At 34.0% G+C, this 16123-nt stretch overlaps 1 protein-coding gene across 3 annotated transcripts in view; it reads left to right on the top strand.

Annotated features, from left to right (window-relative positions):
- AP1G1 (adaptor related protein complex 1 subunit gamma 1) overlaps nucleotides 1-16123 on the top strand; it is an 86577-nt gene that overhangs the window by 50382 nt on the left and 20072 nt on the right. For all 3 annotated transcript variants that reach the window (XM_079117739.1, XM_079117740.1, XM_079117738.1), the window contains 9 exons: nucleotides 93-234; nucleotides 3151-3247; nucleotides 4368-4444; nucleotides 7648-7743; nucleotides 8209-8289; nucleotides 8479-8577; nucleotides 11838-11893; nucleotides 13043-13156; nucleotides 15470-15610. In XM_079117739.1, coding sequence (XP_078973865.1) covers nucleotides 93-234; nucleotides 3151-3247; nucleotides 4368-4444; nucleotides 7648-7743; nucleotides 8209-8289; nucleotides 8479-8577; nucleotides 11838-11893; nucleotides 13043-13156; nucleotides 15470-15610 — 903 coding nt within the window. The remainder of the gene's footprint in view (nucleotides 1-92; nucleotides 235-3150; nucleotides 3248-4367; nucleotides 4445-7647; nucleotides 7744-8208; nucleotides 8290-8478; nucleotides 8578-11837; nucleotides 11894-13042; nucleotides 13157-15469; nucleotides 15611-16123) is intronic.

Raw genomic sequence — 16123 nt, 5'->3', positions numbered from 1 at the left:
TTGTTCCACACTAGTTTGCTGAATTGTGAAGCTTTTTCCTGGGAACACCAGGTAAAGTGTGTTTGTTTCTCCCTCCTTCCTTTCTTTTGCAGTGATCTTAATCATAGCACGCAGTTTGTGCAGGGGCTAGCACTTTGTACCCTTGGCTGCATGGGCTCCTCAGAGATGTGCAGAGATCTTGCAGGAGAGGTAGAGAAGCTCCTGAAAACCTCTAATTCTTACTTAAGGAAAAAGGTAACATTTAATGAAACTAATATATGTTTAGATTAGAGGGCAGATTACTGTTTTGAAAGTTCATATGATATAAAGTATTTCTCTCTGTAGTAATTATATTTTAAATGGTTCCATATGAATCTTTTTTTTTTATTATTGTAAACAAATGGGATACATCTTGTTTCCCTGTTTGTACATGGCATAAAGGCATACCATTTGTGTAATTATAAATTTACATAGGGTAATGTTGTTTGATTCATTCTGTTATTTTTTCCCTTCCCCCCACCCTTCCAACCTTTCTTTTCCCTCTATACAGTCCTTCCTTCCTCCATTCTTGCCCCCCTCCCTAACCCTAACTCTAACCCTAACACTAACCCCTCCCACCCCCATTATGTGTCATCATCCACTTATTAGCGATATCATGGAATATTACCATATGAATCTTAATTGCACATTTTTCAAGGAAATTATTTATAAACAAGCAAATGTACTGGATATCCTAGGTGGCATATCTAATCATTTCCTAAGTAATTTAAACAGTATTAAAACAAATTGCTAACAGGCAGATATTTATGAATTAATTTTTTCCCTTTGTGCTGGGGATTGAACCTGGACCTTGTGCATGCTAGGCTAACGTTCTACCACTGAGCCACATCCCCAGCCCATGATTCAACTCTAAACACTATTAGTTAGAGCTCATGTCTTTGAGTGCCTTTATCTATGGAAGGGCAGTTTCCTTGAGGGAATGATGTGGAGCCCACTTTCTAAAATTGGTATATCTGATGGGAATAGAAGACAATTTTTCTTCTTTTCTTAATTTATCTGCTTGATATAAACATTTTGAATTTTTAAATTGTACTTCAATCCTAAAGCTTTTGTAAACAAAATGTATGGAATTTAGAAGTCCATGAAATGAATACCTATCATCATCTGGTTGGCATGTACTGTGCCTCTTTTTTTGCTTTTTCTTTTTTTCCTTTTTTTTTTTTTTTTGTATTGGAGATTTAACCCAGGGTGCTTTACCACTGAGTTACATTCCTAGTCTTTTTTGTTTTTTATTTTTATTGTCTCACTAAGTTGCTTAGGGCCTCACTAAGTTGCTGAGGTGGGCCTTGAACTTGTAATCCTCCTATCTCAGCCTCCCACATTGCTTGGGTTACAGGCATGTGCCACTGCACCTGGCAGTGTGCCTCTTTTTTAATGGTGTGAGAGAAAGGCAATGAAAGGACCAAGCCATTTCAGTGATACACCTTTTTTTTTTTTGCAGGGGGCCCGGGGGAGTGGGTGAGTACCAGGGATTGAACTCAGGGGCACTTGACCCTTTTTGTATTTTAGAGACAGGGTCTCACTGAGTTGCTTGGTTCCTTGCTTTTTCTGAGGCTGGCTTTAAACTCCCGAACCTCCTGAGGTGCTGTGATTATAGGCATTTGCCACCATTCCCAGCTTCAATGATATACCTTTAATGATGGCTGCAAACAAAATTGAATTTTCTTTTCTTTTCTTTTTTTGAGGGGACTTTTGTCTTGGGACAAGTTGAGCAAAAATTAAACAACGATTGCAATTGATTTTAATTCCCTGAGTAAAATAGAACTCCATGAGCCTATACTGATTAAATAAATAAATGAATGCATAAATGAACAGGTACAAATTGAAAAGCTCTTACTTAAAGTGCAATATCATTTAATAAATGTAGAAAGAGTTATGGAATTAAGAGTTTGCCATTTGACAATTACAAAAAAGGAAATGCTTGTGCATTACTGTGCCCTTCTCAGCCATTCTGGGAAGCTATGTAGCAGAGTTTTGTACGTGGTAGGCAGGTGCTCTACCTCTGAGGTGCATCCTCATTCCTCTCTTTTTGAAAGGACAGTTTTGCTGAAAATAACATTCTTGGTGAATAGTCTTTCTTTCAGTACTTTAAACATGTCATTCCACTGTCTTTAGTCCTCTTCAGTTTCTGATGATAAATCAACTATTGAGAATCTTATTGAGAATAACTCCAATGTGATGTCTCTTCTCTTGCTACTTCCAAAATGCAAACAAAGTTCAATTCTTTCTTTAATTTGTAACCCAGTACTTTTTCTTCAAGTATGTTTGAACTCCTGTTGTTTAGGAGGCACATTACTGCATTAAATAAAATATTCCTTAGGAATAGATGCCCCTCCCTAGCAATACAACATTGGGGGAATGAACAGAAATTTTGTTAATCTGTCTAAGCTTTTATGGTATTTGACTCAAATAATAACCGTGATTACTTTTGGGGAATAAACAAAAGTCTTTAAGTGTACCTTTCTTTCTAATAAGACCATTTTTTCTTTAGTGAAGACTAGTTAAATGTATTTCAAATTATTTTCTTTCTTCTTCCCTTCTCCCTTTTTCCTTTATTGTACTGGGGATCAAATTCAGGCTCTTGAACCTGTGTGCTCTCCCACTGAGTTATTCCCCTTTCCCCCTCAGGTGATTTTAATGTTGGTAGGGTGAGTTGTAGTCAGGATAGATACTGTTAAACTCAACAGCAGATTTATAGCATCTACTGTTTATATCTTTCAGTTTCATGATGTATTTATATCTGTTGGTCATCTCCCTCAGAGGAATGGCTATCAGAAATGACTAATTTTTTGCTCCCCCAGAACTCTGCATAAGTTCTGTTTAACTTTTAATAAATTCATATTAACCATGGTCTAATCTAGAAAGTTTTTGCCCACTTGTCTAATAATATATGAATAGAGGAACAGGTGAGCTAGAAGTTCCTCATTAATGGAATAGTATGAACTGGAAAGCTCCAACCAGTTAATAAATAAATAGTAAACTGTAGCTTCTTTCTTCTTTATTTTTCTAGCAGATGAACTAGTTGGTGAAATTCTTTTGTTGTTATTTTATAAGATCAGTTTCCCTGGCTTACCTGAAATAAATTTTGTTGTCCTTTTTTTTTTTTTACAGGCAGCACTGTGTGCTGTTCATGTCATCAGGAAGGTTCCTGAACTTATGGAGATGTTCTTACCAGCAACAAAAAATTTATTGAATGAGAAGAACCATGGTAATGTGATTTGTATGAACTCATGAAGTACTAAGGGAGAAAGGGAAAGAGAAAAAACTTAAGGCTGTGTCTGCCTGTATCTCAGGATGGTGGAAGTTGCCTTGTTACAGTGCTTAGATAATTTCTAGCAAGGTCTTTTCTACTCAGTTATCCTTGTTTTATAACTAGATTGATTCTTCATAGCAGACTTGTCTTTCATTTCTGGTCCTCTCGTAAATTGTTAGTATTCAGTATAATGTACGACTAATTCTACCCTTTGTTTTTATGTGTAAAAACCTTTTGATTTCTTGGCTATTTTATAATAAAAAGTGAAACATTTTTCTTCGTTGTCATGTGGTAGGAGTATGAAATTAGTGAAAAATGTTTTGGTTTACTTCTAACAAGAGTTTGTAATGGATACTCAGATACCTTTATGTAAATCTTATGAGGAATTAAGCATTTTATTCTTCGCATTTTATTCTTATTTTTAAGTCAGTGAAACAAATTCCAAGTAAAGAAAATGTATGTGTCTTAAATTCTAAGAGAAAAAAATGCTACAGTTTATTTCATTTAATTAATTCAGTACTTTGCCCAGATTGCTCAAAATATACTTGTATAGCAAAAAAATATTTCATCACTTATTTATTTCTTAGTGAAAAGTATTGTGAGATTCTTTTTACTGATTTTGGAACAAGCAAATTTACCTTATCATTCATAATTATCTTAGAGTTTTGATATATTTTTTCAGAAAATTTAAAATCTTACCAAGATTTTTGTCTTTTAACCTGTCAGAACTAATAATTTTTTGAGTCAGTATGGAATAGAAGAGATCTAGAACACATTGACTGTGAACATGTCCTTGTGGATATTATTAGGTGGAGAGGTGTATTGTTGTCATTTTGAAATAATTATTTTGGTGACATAATTGTTAAAAATACTCAGATTTGACTGACTCAATAGCTCAGCAGGCTTCTAGTAAGTGTCTCCTTTGTATTCACCACAATGCTTAGATTCTTTAGGGAATTAAAAAATAGAAGTAGCAATTGTCCTTTTGGAATTATCTTCAGGAATCTGAAGTCCTGTTCTACAAAGTTGGGTAATAGAGGCTTACTTTTAGTTTTTCTTTTCTCTCTTCTTTAAGGTGTCCTTCACACATCTGTAGTCCTCCTCACAGAAATGTGTGAGCGAAGCCCAGACATGCTTGCACATTTCAGAAAGGTAGGTGCCATTCTATATGCCTAACCCTTTCTTGATTGGAAAGTGATTTTCCTGAAAAGTACATGATTTTATCACCTCAGATTTTCTTTTGAAAGCAAACTATGGAGCCGAATAAAGGATCTAACTAGCCCTGCTGTGTTATAGGGCTGGAAGCCAGATTTAGGTATATAAGAACTGGCACTAAAATAATGTTTTTCTTTTCTGAAGAGAATTCTTCTCTTGTTGGCAGACATACCAATGTCTCAAGTGTTTTATTTTCTGTTTTCACATTGAGTCAAGAAATGTAACCTGAGGTCACATTATAAGTAGGATTTTCTTTCTTTTTTTTCTTTTTTCTTTTTTTTTTAAGAGAGAGAATTCTCTTTCTTTTTAAGGTGAAAACTGCAAACCAAAATTTGATTTTTTTATTACCTTTAAGACTCCTGTGATGGAAGTCGTAGCTTTTTTTTTTTAAATTATTATTATTATTTTTTAGTTGTAGATAGACACAATACCTTTATTTTATTTGTTTGTTTATTTTTAATCTGGGCTGAGGATTGAACCCTTACATGTGCTAGGCAAGCGCTCTACCACTGAGCTACAATCCCAGCCCTGGAAATCCTAGCTTTCTTAAGTTCCCCACTCTCCCTTCTTTACTAGCATTTTAAAGTAGACAGTTTTGTTTCTCTACTTAACTTGTAGGGAGGAGGACTTGCAGAAAATTTGTTCTCTTTGAGGAGTTACATGAATTTAATTTCTTTTATAGGATGCTGATCCCTCCATGAATGGGACTCATTTTGTATTTTAGATGTAATAGCAGATTTTTTTTTTTTTTTTTTTTTTTGCTTTTTTCCCCTTTTAGATGTTCATGTCTTGATAAAAATTATTGTAAAATAGTATGAGACCCGTATCTGTCCCTAATGCTTGCTTTGTATGTTTTGTTCCTGTTGTCTGTTTGGAATCCTGCTGTATGTTAGAATGAAAAGGTAAGAATTAACACTCTTTTAGATGGTGCATGCTGGCATTAGGTCCTTAGTAGCTTTTGTGTATCCATCCACAAATGTGGCTTTTAAATTATACTAATGCTGAAGCTGTGCTTAATACTGTGGTTTACTTGTTCTAGCATTTTTGGCTAACTCCCTAGTCCAGTTTTCGTCTTGTCATTTAAACTCCTGACTCCAGAGTCAGCCTTGGATTTCAGTTGCAGCCTTTCTTAAATCTCCTCTGCCTTTCCTTGATCTTTACTTGAGAAACTTTGAACAGTTTCCTGGTGGCTTTGGTGATGGCAGTTCCAGATCAGTTGGGAGCCTGGACACAAAACAGTGCTTCTTTTTGAAATAGTTATTTTAGAGTCATGTGTGGGTAACCTCATACTTCATAAAGCTCTGTGAATGCTACCGAGCTTTCAGTTCAGCCTTGGAGCTTTAATTTTCTTCTTACCTGAAAATAATCTTTCCTCGATGTTTGGAATATTAAAAGGATTTAGAGGTAGAGTAGGTGGGCACCAACTGATTTTCATGGCTGCAGCCTTACCCTTTGTCATCTTATTTTGTTTGTCCTGTCATCAGTTTTAGTAACTTGTATTTTTGTCTGAAAATAAATCTGGGTTACAAGAAATTGTATGTTGAACTTTTAGACATTTGTGCTTTCTATCCCAGGGTAATCTTATGCGACATGTTGGCCTTATGTTAATAAAACAATTTAGTAGCCTGAGGAAAAAGGACCTCTCCAAGAACTAAATCAGATTTAAAAAGTAATTAGGGTTATGTATAGTACAAAAAAAAAAAAAAAAAAAAAAAAAAGCAGACCTTTGGGAAGTATGCAAGGTGAGCTGCTTATCTCTACACAAGTTTTCCCACAGTTGACAGATTTAAAGAGGATTTGCTTAGAATTTACACATCTCCATTGCTTAATCTTGTCTTATTCTTAGAGTTGTCCAAATTAGATTTTTGATTAGTTGACCTATGACTCACTAAATTCTAAAGTATTATAGCCAAACATTTAAATTCACAGAGATTGTGTTCTCTTGCATTTAGAAGTGGCCTTGATGTTTTGAGTGTATGCCTTGAGAATATATACTTCTTATTTTAATTTCAACCCTTTTTGAGGCTTGGAGAGTAGGGAGGGAACAGAGTCTAGTTACAATGAGAAAGAAATAAAATTGAGTTATATCAGAATTGGAACTGTTTAGATGGGCTACAAAAAGATGTAGTGTGGTTCGCTTTGGACACTTCACTTAATTTTAGGCCATTAGAGTTGTTTATATAAGTTGAATTTTTAATTGGAGAAGGGGAAGTTGATTGTAGTAAACATTTTAGAGTAGAGTTTTAACAGCAAGTAATTATCAACAGAAATGAAATGTGTGTCAATATTTAAAGCATTCATTAAGTGCAGTATGATAATGACATTGCCTCTTCTATGACTCTAATGGACAAGGGAATTTCTCACCATGAGGAATGAATAGTCTCATTGGTAAGATAAACAAAAAGCCCACAAAGCAGTATGTATAGTTAAGTGCTGATATTAAATTACAACAAAGTTGTGTCATATGAATTAAGAATAGGGAGGGGAAATTATTCATAGCTTTGGTATTTTCTTAAGGTGAAAGGTATATTTTCTTCATGTGTTATTTCCACTTAGTTAATGTTGGTGGCTTTGGTATTCCCTGTTGTTTGTTGCAAGAGGACATAACTAGCCCTATCTTAAGAGGAGAGAAAAGTTTTCTCTATTTGAGGTGGTAAGCTTTAAGACTATAATTTTAATAAGATCACCAGTTATATTTTGGTGTGATAGCATTGTATATGAAAATGTTTGAATGGATAAAAATTGAACATTTTTTTGCCACCCATGTGCATCAAGTTCTACAGAAGTAGAAATACAGTGTGCCCCATAGGCATCTATTTTACTTGAGTCCCCTTGGCTTTGGGATCCATCGTTATTTGTAATATCTTTGCATATTTAACTCTGGAGTAAAAAAGTCTGATTTATCTTGATAAAATACATATTATTTCTTGAGCTTTTGGCCTAAGCACTCCTAAGTTATATTTTTCAAACATGAATATAGTACTATATTGTATTAATAGAATTTCCTGGACTCAGACCCTTGCATCCTTTTTCCGAACCAAAGGACTTGCTTATTAAACAGAAATTCTTAGGTATTCACTGTGTTCACTGTGTTTTTTTTTTTTTTTTTTTTTTTTTTGATGCATGTTTCTCTTCTGCAGCTTGTGCCCCAATTAGTTCGTATTCTAAAGAACCTCATCATGTCCGGATATTCCCCAGAACATGATGTTTCTGGTATCAGTGACCCCTTTTTGCAGGTGAGGTTGAAAAAAACATTTTGAATAAATATCATGTGAATTTAATGTTTTGAATAGGCCATTTTCTTCCCCTTAAATTCATATTGTGTAGAAATTGAATAGTTAATTGATTAAGCTAACTATATTAATGAACAGGGACACAGTTCTTTATTACATTAATAGAATAAAATTACAATTTTAATAGTCTAAATTGTTCATTACTTTGCCACTTGAACTATCAACATAATATATCTCTGCAAGTGGTATGGCATCCTTTAGCTGGGGAGCAATGAAGGATGTGTTGTCTAAGAACTTCATTAGACATAGAGGCACAGAGTTTCTCTAAAAATGGTATTTAAAATTCTTCTGACTTCTTAGTATTTCTGATTGGATCTGACTTCTTTTAAACTATTTGAATTTCATACCAAATAAGATTTCTTTGTGACAGATATAATTTATTGATTCTTGCCATATTTTGCATATTAGGTGCGAATTTTGCGGTTATTAAGAATTTTAGGACGAAATGATGATGATTCAAGTGAAGCTATGAATGATATATTAGCACAGGTGAGTAGACCCAGCTTGAATTGTATGAAAAACTCATTTTCATCTAGCAGGGAGTAGAGTGATCATGATTACTGTATGCAGCAATTTTTGTTTTCTCATTGGTGGCCATAATCATAAATAGCTCATTACCTCTGGATAGTTTTTGGAAGTGTCATTTTCTCACTTATGTACTGTTCTTTGTCTTTTCAGGTTGCCACTAACACAGAGACTAGTAAAAATGTAGGAAATGCTATTCTTTATGAAACGGTTTTGACTATCATGGATATTAAATCAGAGAGTGGACTGCGAGTAAGTGTTAAACAGTTTTTTTTGCCCTAAACATCGTATTTAGATTGGTTGTCTAGGAATTGGATTCCATTTGGAACTAGACTTCAAGAACAGATGATGTAAAAAATGCATAATGCTGTGTTTTTGGTGTGTGAAGTATCATTCCCATTGAAGGATTAATATTGATAATAGTCTGGAAGACTTAGGTATAATTAGTTATTTTGAGATTGAGAAGACGAGGAAACATTTCATAATAAAATTTTACTAGAACCTCAATTTGAGTTGTACTCATTATTTCAAACAACACATGTTTGAATAAATTTGTTTTTATTTTTAAGGAATGGACATACAGAATAAGTAGTACCAAAGGTACACAGGGAAGAAAATGTTTGTCTTGTAGCTTCCATGTGTGTAGTCTGTCAGTTCTTCCAGAGGGAAATGCTGGTAGTAGTTTCTGTTGTATTTTTGAGACATTTTATTCATATTAAAATGTGTCTACACCTGCATTTTTCTTTTCTCCACTTTTCATAAACTATTTCAAATAATTTGAGACTTACAGTTGCAAAAATAGTTCACAGTTCTAATATACACTATATCCTTCACCTAGCTTCCTCTAAGGTTAAGATCTTGCAAAATTATAGCATAATTATCAAGTCTGAAAAACTAATATTAATGCTGTACTACTAATTAAATTATATTTCACTAATTTTTCTGCTGGAATTTATTTTCTATTCCAGGAGTCAGTCCATGAATCCCACATTGCATTTAATTGTCTTTTCTCCTTTGTTTCTTCTAATCTGTACAAGTTTCTTTGTTTTTCTTTCTTTCACGAATTTGACACTTTTGGAAAATACTGATAAGTTACCTTGTAGAATCTTGAATCTTTCTGATATTTTCTTGTAATTTTATAGAATAAGGTAATGCTTTTTTTGGCAAAACTGTTGCAAAAATGTCCTCTTCTCATTTGATTGAATTAGGAAGTACATATGTGAATGTATGTGTGTGTGTGTATACCATATTATATACATACATAATATATAATTATATATTAATATAGAATATATATATATATATATATATATACCTATAATGTGTGTGTGTGTCTAATTACTGTGAGGTTAACCATGATCATTTGGTTTAAGTGGTGAATATCTAGTCATATAACCAAAGCAAATTGGGTTAAGTTCTTTTCCTCTTCCTTTCTTTCAGACAAGATAGTAGCATATCTTGGGTATTGTTCTGTATCTTACTTTGTTCAGCTCATATTATTTTGTAGTTTGTTCTATATTGATGTCTAGAGACCAGTCTCTCTTTTTTTCCCCTTGTGATTTGTTATGTTACCATTTTTAAATGTATAGTTCATTGACATCAATACATTCCTTATTGTGAATTTGTTCCACCATTTTCCTCCAGAACTTATAATTTTCCCAAATTCTGTCTCCATTAAACAATAACTCTGTATTCCATACTACTTCAAGTGCCTGGCATCTACCTTTCTATTTTCTGCTCTGTGAATTTGATTACTCCAGGTACCTCTGAAAAGACACAGAACAAACCAAAAAAATGTTTTTCCTAGCTCCTCTTCTCACATATTCACTCAACACTTAATTTTTGACACCAGATGTGCCTATATAAAAATTATATAGGTATTATGTGATCTATCTAGAATTTCCCACATAAGTGATTCTTCAGCAGACACCACTTGGATGTCCTTCACTTTAATTCGCTTCTGACACTATCACTTGGAGGTAGCATCAGGTCTCACAGAATGAGGGTAAACTCTCAAAAGACTATGTCCCACTTCATATGCCATTTGCAAGTGTGGATGACCTATGCTTTGACCCACCATCTCTAGGTTCTCATATCTCCCCAGTCCAGTTTGGTTAATTTACTAGAGTATCTCAGAACTCAGGTAAACACTTTACTTAGGTATATCAGTTTGTTATAAAGGATATTAAAAAGGCTACAGATGGGAGAGATGTATAAGGCAAGGTGTGGGGGAAGGGCTGGGGGCATCTATGTGTTCCCCAGGTATGATGCTCTTCAGGAAATTCTTATGTGTTTTTCTGTTCAGAAACTCTTAGGAACCCTGTCCTTTTGAGTTTTTACGAAGGCCTCATTACGAAGGCACAATTGATTAAATCAATGGCAGTTGGTGATCAGCATGAACTTCATGCTGAGGTGATCAGCACCTCTCCCATCCCTAGAGCTTGGGCATGGTACTGAATATTCCAGCCTTCCAATATCTGGCAAATCTGCCCTATCTTAACATTATCTAGTAGCCCATTAAAAGTCACTTCACTAGAACTAAAGGTGCAGCCATCACCTAGGAAATTCCAAGGGATTTAGGAGTTCTGTTCTAAGCAATGGGGACAAACACCGAATATATTTCACAATGTCATAGTGGAATCATAATAGTATTTGTCCTTTAGTGTTTTTCTTATTTCATTTAACTTGGTGTCTTCAAAGTTATCCATGCTATACCTTGTGTCTGAATTCATTCTTTTTAATGACTGCATAGGATTCCATTGTATAGCTGCATTAGTAGTATATTTAGCAAACTTGCTATTAATGTACATTTAGGATGTCTCCCATCATTTGTGATATGCTGATAGTGCTGAAATAGACCTTTGTGCATATGTACAGTTGTTTGTCAGATAAATTCCTAGAATTGAGTTTTTAATTTTTCTGGTACTGGTAATAATTGAACCAGAGGTGTACTCTATCACTGAGCTATGTCCCTGGCCCTTTTTATTTTAAGATTGGATCTCCATAAGTTGAGGGGGCTGACTTTGAACTTGAGTTCCTCCTGCCAAAGCCTCTGAGTAACTGGGATTATAGGTGTACATCACTGCACCTGCCTTAGAAACGGAATTGTTGGAGCAGAGGACTTGGGTTTCCCTATTTTTTTTTAAATCTCATTTGTATTTGTTTTTATTTTCATATTAGAATTTGGAAACATTTCATGAAACAGAATAAATGTTTCCTAGATTTTTATAGTTATTGCCAGGTTTTTCTCCAAAGGGGCCATACCAATGATATTTTTCTACTAACAATATTAAAACCTTAAAACTGAATCTTCCAGCAGCTTCTGTTGAAATAGAATATGATTTTGAGAGTTTGCCTTTAGTCCCCCCTTTACCCCCCAGCAGTCTGTAGGTACAAGCTGCCACCTTTAAATAATTTGCACCTATCGGGGACCAAAAAGTGACCTTTAGTATCAGGAAACAATGTAAATATTTCATTTTCCTAGATTTTTAACCTTTGCTATTTATTTTTAGGTTCTAGCCATAAATATCCTGGGTCGTTTCTTATTGAACAATGACAAAAATATTAGGTAAGTCAACTGAAAAATATCTTGTATTGTGGGTATTACAATTGTATTTTCTGGAGTGCCTTTGCTGAAAATTATATAGGTATTATGTGATATATCTAGAATTTCAACTCAGGCTCTTTAGTTTGGTCTTAAAACTATTCTTTTGTAAATAACTTGAGGATTTTCTTTATGGTTTTAATTTTTACTCCTATGCATAAGTCAGTAGTCAGCAAAACTTTTTCTGGAAAGGGCCATATGGTATGTATTTTGAACTTTTTTGGGCTACAGGTTCTCTCTAGCAATTGTGCAGCTCTGTGCCTTAACATGGAATTAATCATAGATAGTATATGAATGGTGAGTATGGTGTATTATATAAGAATTGATTTATAGAAATAGAAAAGAACTGGATTTTTGCAGGTGGGCTATAGTTTGTTGACCCCTGCTCTAAATTAGTAAGAAAAATACATTTCAGATTTGCAAATCTGAAACATCTTTGAGAAATCTAGCTAGTTTTTTTTTTTTTTTTTTTTTAAAGTAGATGAATTGGTCAATATTATCTTTTATTTAGTTATCTTCATAATAAGTTATTGTTTGCTTGCTATTTTTTCCAGTCAGGAAAGATTATTCTTTCTAATCATCCTAAGCAGGAGAAGATACAGAAATAAACATTGTGGCACCCTGCATTATCTTCTTCTAAAAGGATTTTTAAGGACTTGCATCTTAAACTCACATTTTTATTGAGTCAGTTTGGGTACCACCATTATTTGAAAGCAGAGAAAACCCAAATTCTAAAATTAAAATAACTTCCTCCTTCATTTGGGAGGTGAGGCAGCCTTTAAAGGTATATAAAAATGTATATGCTTATTTTGTTTCACTGTTTTGGAACATTTTGAAAGAGTTGAGTTGATTATTTTTAGAAATTTAAATGGACTTGATTATGAACACAAATCTGACTCCAAAACTTTTCCTGGTTGCTGCTATAGATTATGCTATCTTTTTTATGCTTTTAAAATGTTATCTTTATACTCATTAACTCTATCTTTACTTTTAAATATTTTATAGTATGTGCTTTCACTTATCCATTAAGACATTTTTATTGTCATTTAAGCAGAGGAAAATTTTCCAGAATTTTGCATTTTAACTGTTATTCTGCAACTTTGTTTCATCCAGATATGTAGCTCTGACATCTTTGTTGAAGACTGTGCAGACGGATCATAATGCAGTACAGAGGCACAGAAGCACAATTGTGGACTGTCTAAAAGATTTGGATGTCTCAATAAAACGGTAACAAACTGAGACTCTCAGTTCAGTATTTTTGTTAAACAAAGTGAGAGAAACTGATTATTGATAGTTCTATGCCCCTCTACTTATAGTTCTGAGAGAGTGTTGATATTTTATGTATTTAGTCCTTGTGTTCACAAATGAACTCTCTGTAGAGTGAATCCTTTTTTTCTTTTTGGCATTTAGGTCAGTTAAAGAGACCAATAGGAAATTCTTAAGTGCACACTGAAGTTGTCCTTGATTCTTTAATAAGTATAACAGATAAGTTGGGCAAATGTTTATTTAATAGAGGTACTGTGCTTTGTGTGTTGGAGGATGAAAATAAGGAGTGATCCATCGGCTAAGTGTCTTACCACGATGCTGAAACTCAAATTGCTGACAGCACACATTTTTCACAGTATTTATGATCCACCATACTGAAGGCTGCTATATTTCTTACATCTAGGAATGACTGTTAGGCAGCCAGTAGCACTGTCAAAAGGTATAAATCTCTTCTTTCATTGGAGTAGCTCTGCTTGTTTTCCTCTTATAAAACCTAGCTATAGTTAACATTGAAGAACTTTTGGTTATATGTTCAAATATAGAATAAAGTAAATGTAAAACAATCTTTGAAACCATTCAGTTAGCAAAATGTTTGATACTGAGTTCCTTTTGTTTGTACAGATGAGGTTCTAAGTGCTTGGGCAATCTAGAGATAAGACCTAGACTCAATAATACCAACTTTTATGTAATGCTTTGCAAAGGATTTTATTTTTTTGGTGCTGGGGACTGAATGAGGGGTACCTTACCACTGAGCTACATCCCCGACCCTTTTTTTAAATTTCGAGATAGGGCCTTGCTAACTTGCTTAGGTCCTTGATGAATTTCTGAGGCTGGCCTCAAATTTTTAATCCTCTTTCTTCAGCTGTCCAACTCACTGGAATTACAGGCATGTGCCATCATCTCTGGCTTGCATACGATTTTATAAGCAACTTCTCAGTTGGTCCTCAGAGAAAGCCAGTGAGAGAGATTAGACAATTACTTACTACCCCTAGTTAACAGAATAGTTAAAATATAGTCCCAAAGGAGTCAAATGACTTGTCCTGAACCTTAACCTTTGTAAGGGGCAATCCTGCAAATAGATACAAAGCCTTCTGACTCTTTAAACTTTTTTTTTAGATGTTATAGACCTTTATTTTATTCATTTATTTATGCGTGGTGCTGAGACTCAAACCCAGTGCCTCACACATGCTAGGCAAGCGCTTTACCACTGAGCCACATCCCCAGCCCAAGCTTTCTGACTCTTATTTTACTGTTTATCTATAGCTTATTACTGGGCTTTGAATTTTAAAACTAAAACCTTTGTCTCTTTGACAGGATATAGACTAGTAAGGGCTCAGACTCTGGAGCTAGACCTGCCTCTTTCTAAGTGCTGGTTCTACCCTAGTAGTCTGAGTCAGATTATTTTGCCAGTCAATACCTCAGTTGCCTCATATGTAAAATGCAGATAAGGAGTAACTCCTTCATAGGATTATATAGGATTGATTGAATTAATGTATATAAATTACTTAAGCATTATATTAGAGCAAATTATATCTAAGGATTGAGTTTTGTTATTCATCTGAAAGTATTATGCAGTTATCAAATTGCTATTTTTGAAAATCATTTGTGAAGTGTTTAAATTTTTTACCAAATATGAAAACATTCATACAGTATTTGGTATGTTAAACATTTTTATTTTTGCCTTTGTTACTAAATTTGACACGAATTTATAGGCACTTTTATTTACCCTCATAGTATATGCTCTTGTTTCTTCTTTAAGGCTCTCATTTTCCCTTTCAGTTTGTTTTAATTTTCCACATATCTTTTGATGTAAGTGGTGTTACATCATCTTTGTTCAGAAGTAGAGTGTAATAAGAGTAGAATGTGGTGAGTGAATATGTTATATTTTAACGAATAACACAGCGAGGTATTAATATTGGGTAATGATTTTGTTGCCTCTCTTTTTCAGCCTCCTGGGTATTCTAAATTTCAGTTTTATAGACCAGATTGTTGAATCCAAACTGTATTTTTGGTCATTAGTAAACTATTTCTCAGGAATTTTTGAAGAAAAATGTTGAATTAAGATTCAGAATATCAGAACTAAATTTGATTACATAAGAACAACTCTCCTTGGTTATCTTGCTTGTACGATTGGGCTCACAAGATTATGCAAGGACAGTGGCATATGTGTCAGCACTTGATGTTCTGGGAGAGCATACCTGGGACTTTGTTTCATTCCCACTGTAAATATCATGGTTTTTTTTTTTTTTTTTTTTTAATTTTCCCTTCTGCAAGGCGTGCAATGGAATTGAGTTTTGCCCTAGTAAATGGAAATAATATTCGAGGCATGATGAAGGAATTACTTTATTTTCTGGATTCCTGTGAGCCAGAATTTAAGGCAGACTGTGCATCTGGAATCTTTCTTGCTGCAGAAAAGTAAGATTTTTATTTTTACTTTTATTAGTAAAAGGTGGTTGGAACTTTTTGAAAGCATGTTCAAAATATGGGGAAAATGCTATAATCATGTGGTTAAAAAATATAACATTTATTTCAAGCTTCTAGTCTTAAGTTAGCTATAAGAAAACCATTATAGCCAACAGTTAAGCAAGTATGCTAAGACCAAACAAAATCTCACTTTCACAAAATCTTCAACTATAACTATTCTTTAACCTTTCATCTATGAGGTCATTTTTTGAATAGAATGGAAAAGTTATCTGGATTGAAGTTCTCTGTAAAACTTGAAGGAGGAAGTACCTCAGGATTTTAGCCGAATGGGTATTCTTTCTCTTTTTCCACCCTGAATTTAAGGGAACAGGTTCACAGTCCTAGTGTTGTCTGGGTCTGGGAAAAGTTTCTTTACTTTTTTATTCTTTATCCCTCCTACTCTGACTGTATGATTTGTTTTCTGAGAAACTGGGACAAAGTCCCATTTCTCAGCCCAGAAACTCC

The sequence above is a fragment of the Sciurus vulgaris genome (assembly GCF_902686455.1).
Source record: "Sciurus vulgaris genome assembly, chromosome: 17".
In the NCBI taxonomy this organism is placed as follows: domain Eukaryota; kingdom Metazoa; phylum Chordata; class Mammalia; order Rodentia; family Sciuridae; genus Sciurus; species Sciurus vulgaris.
This window is presented reverse-complemented; position numbering and strand designations above follow the sequence as displayed.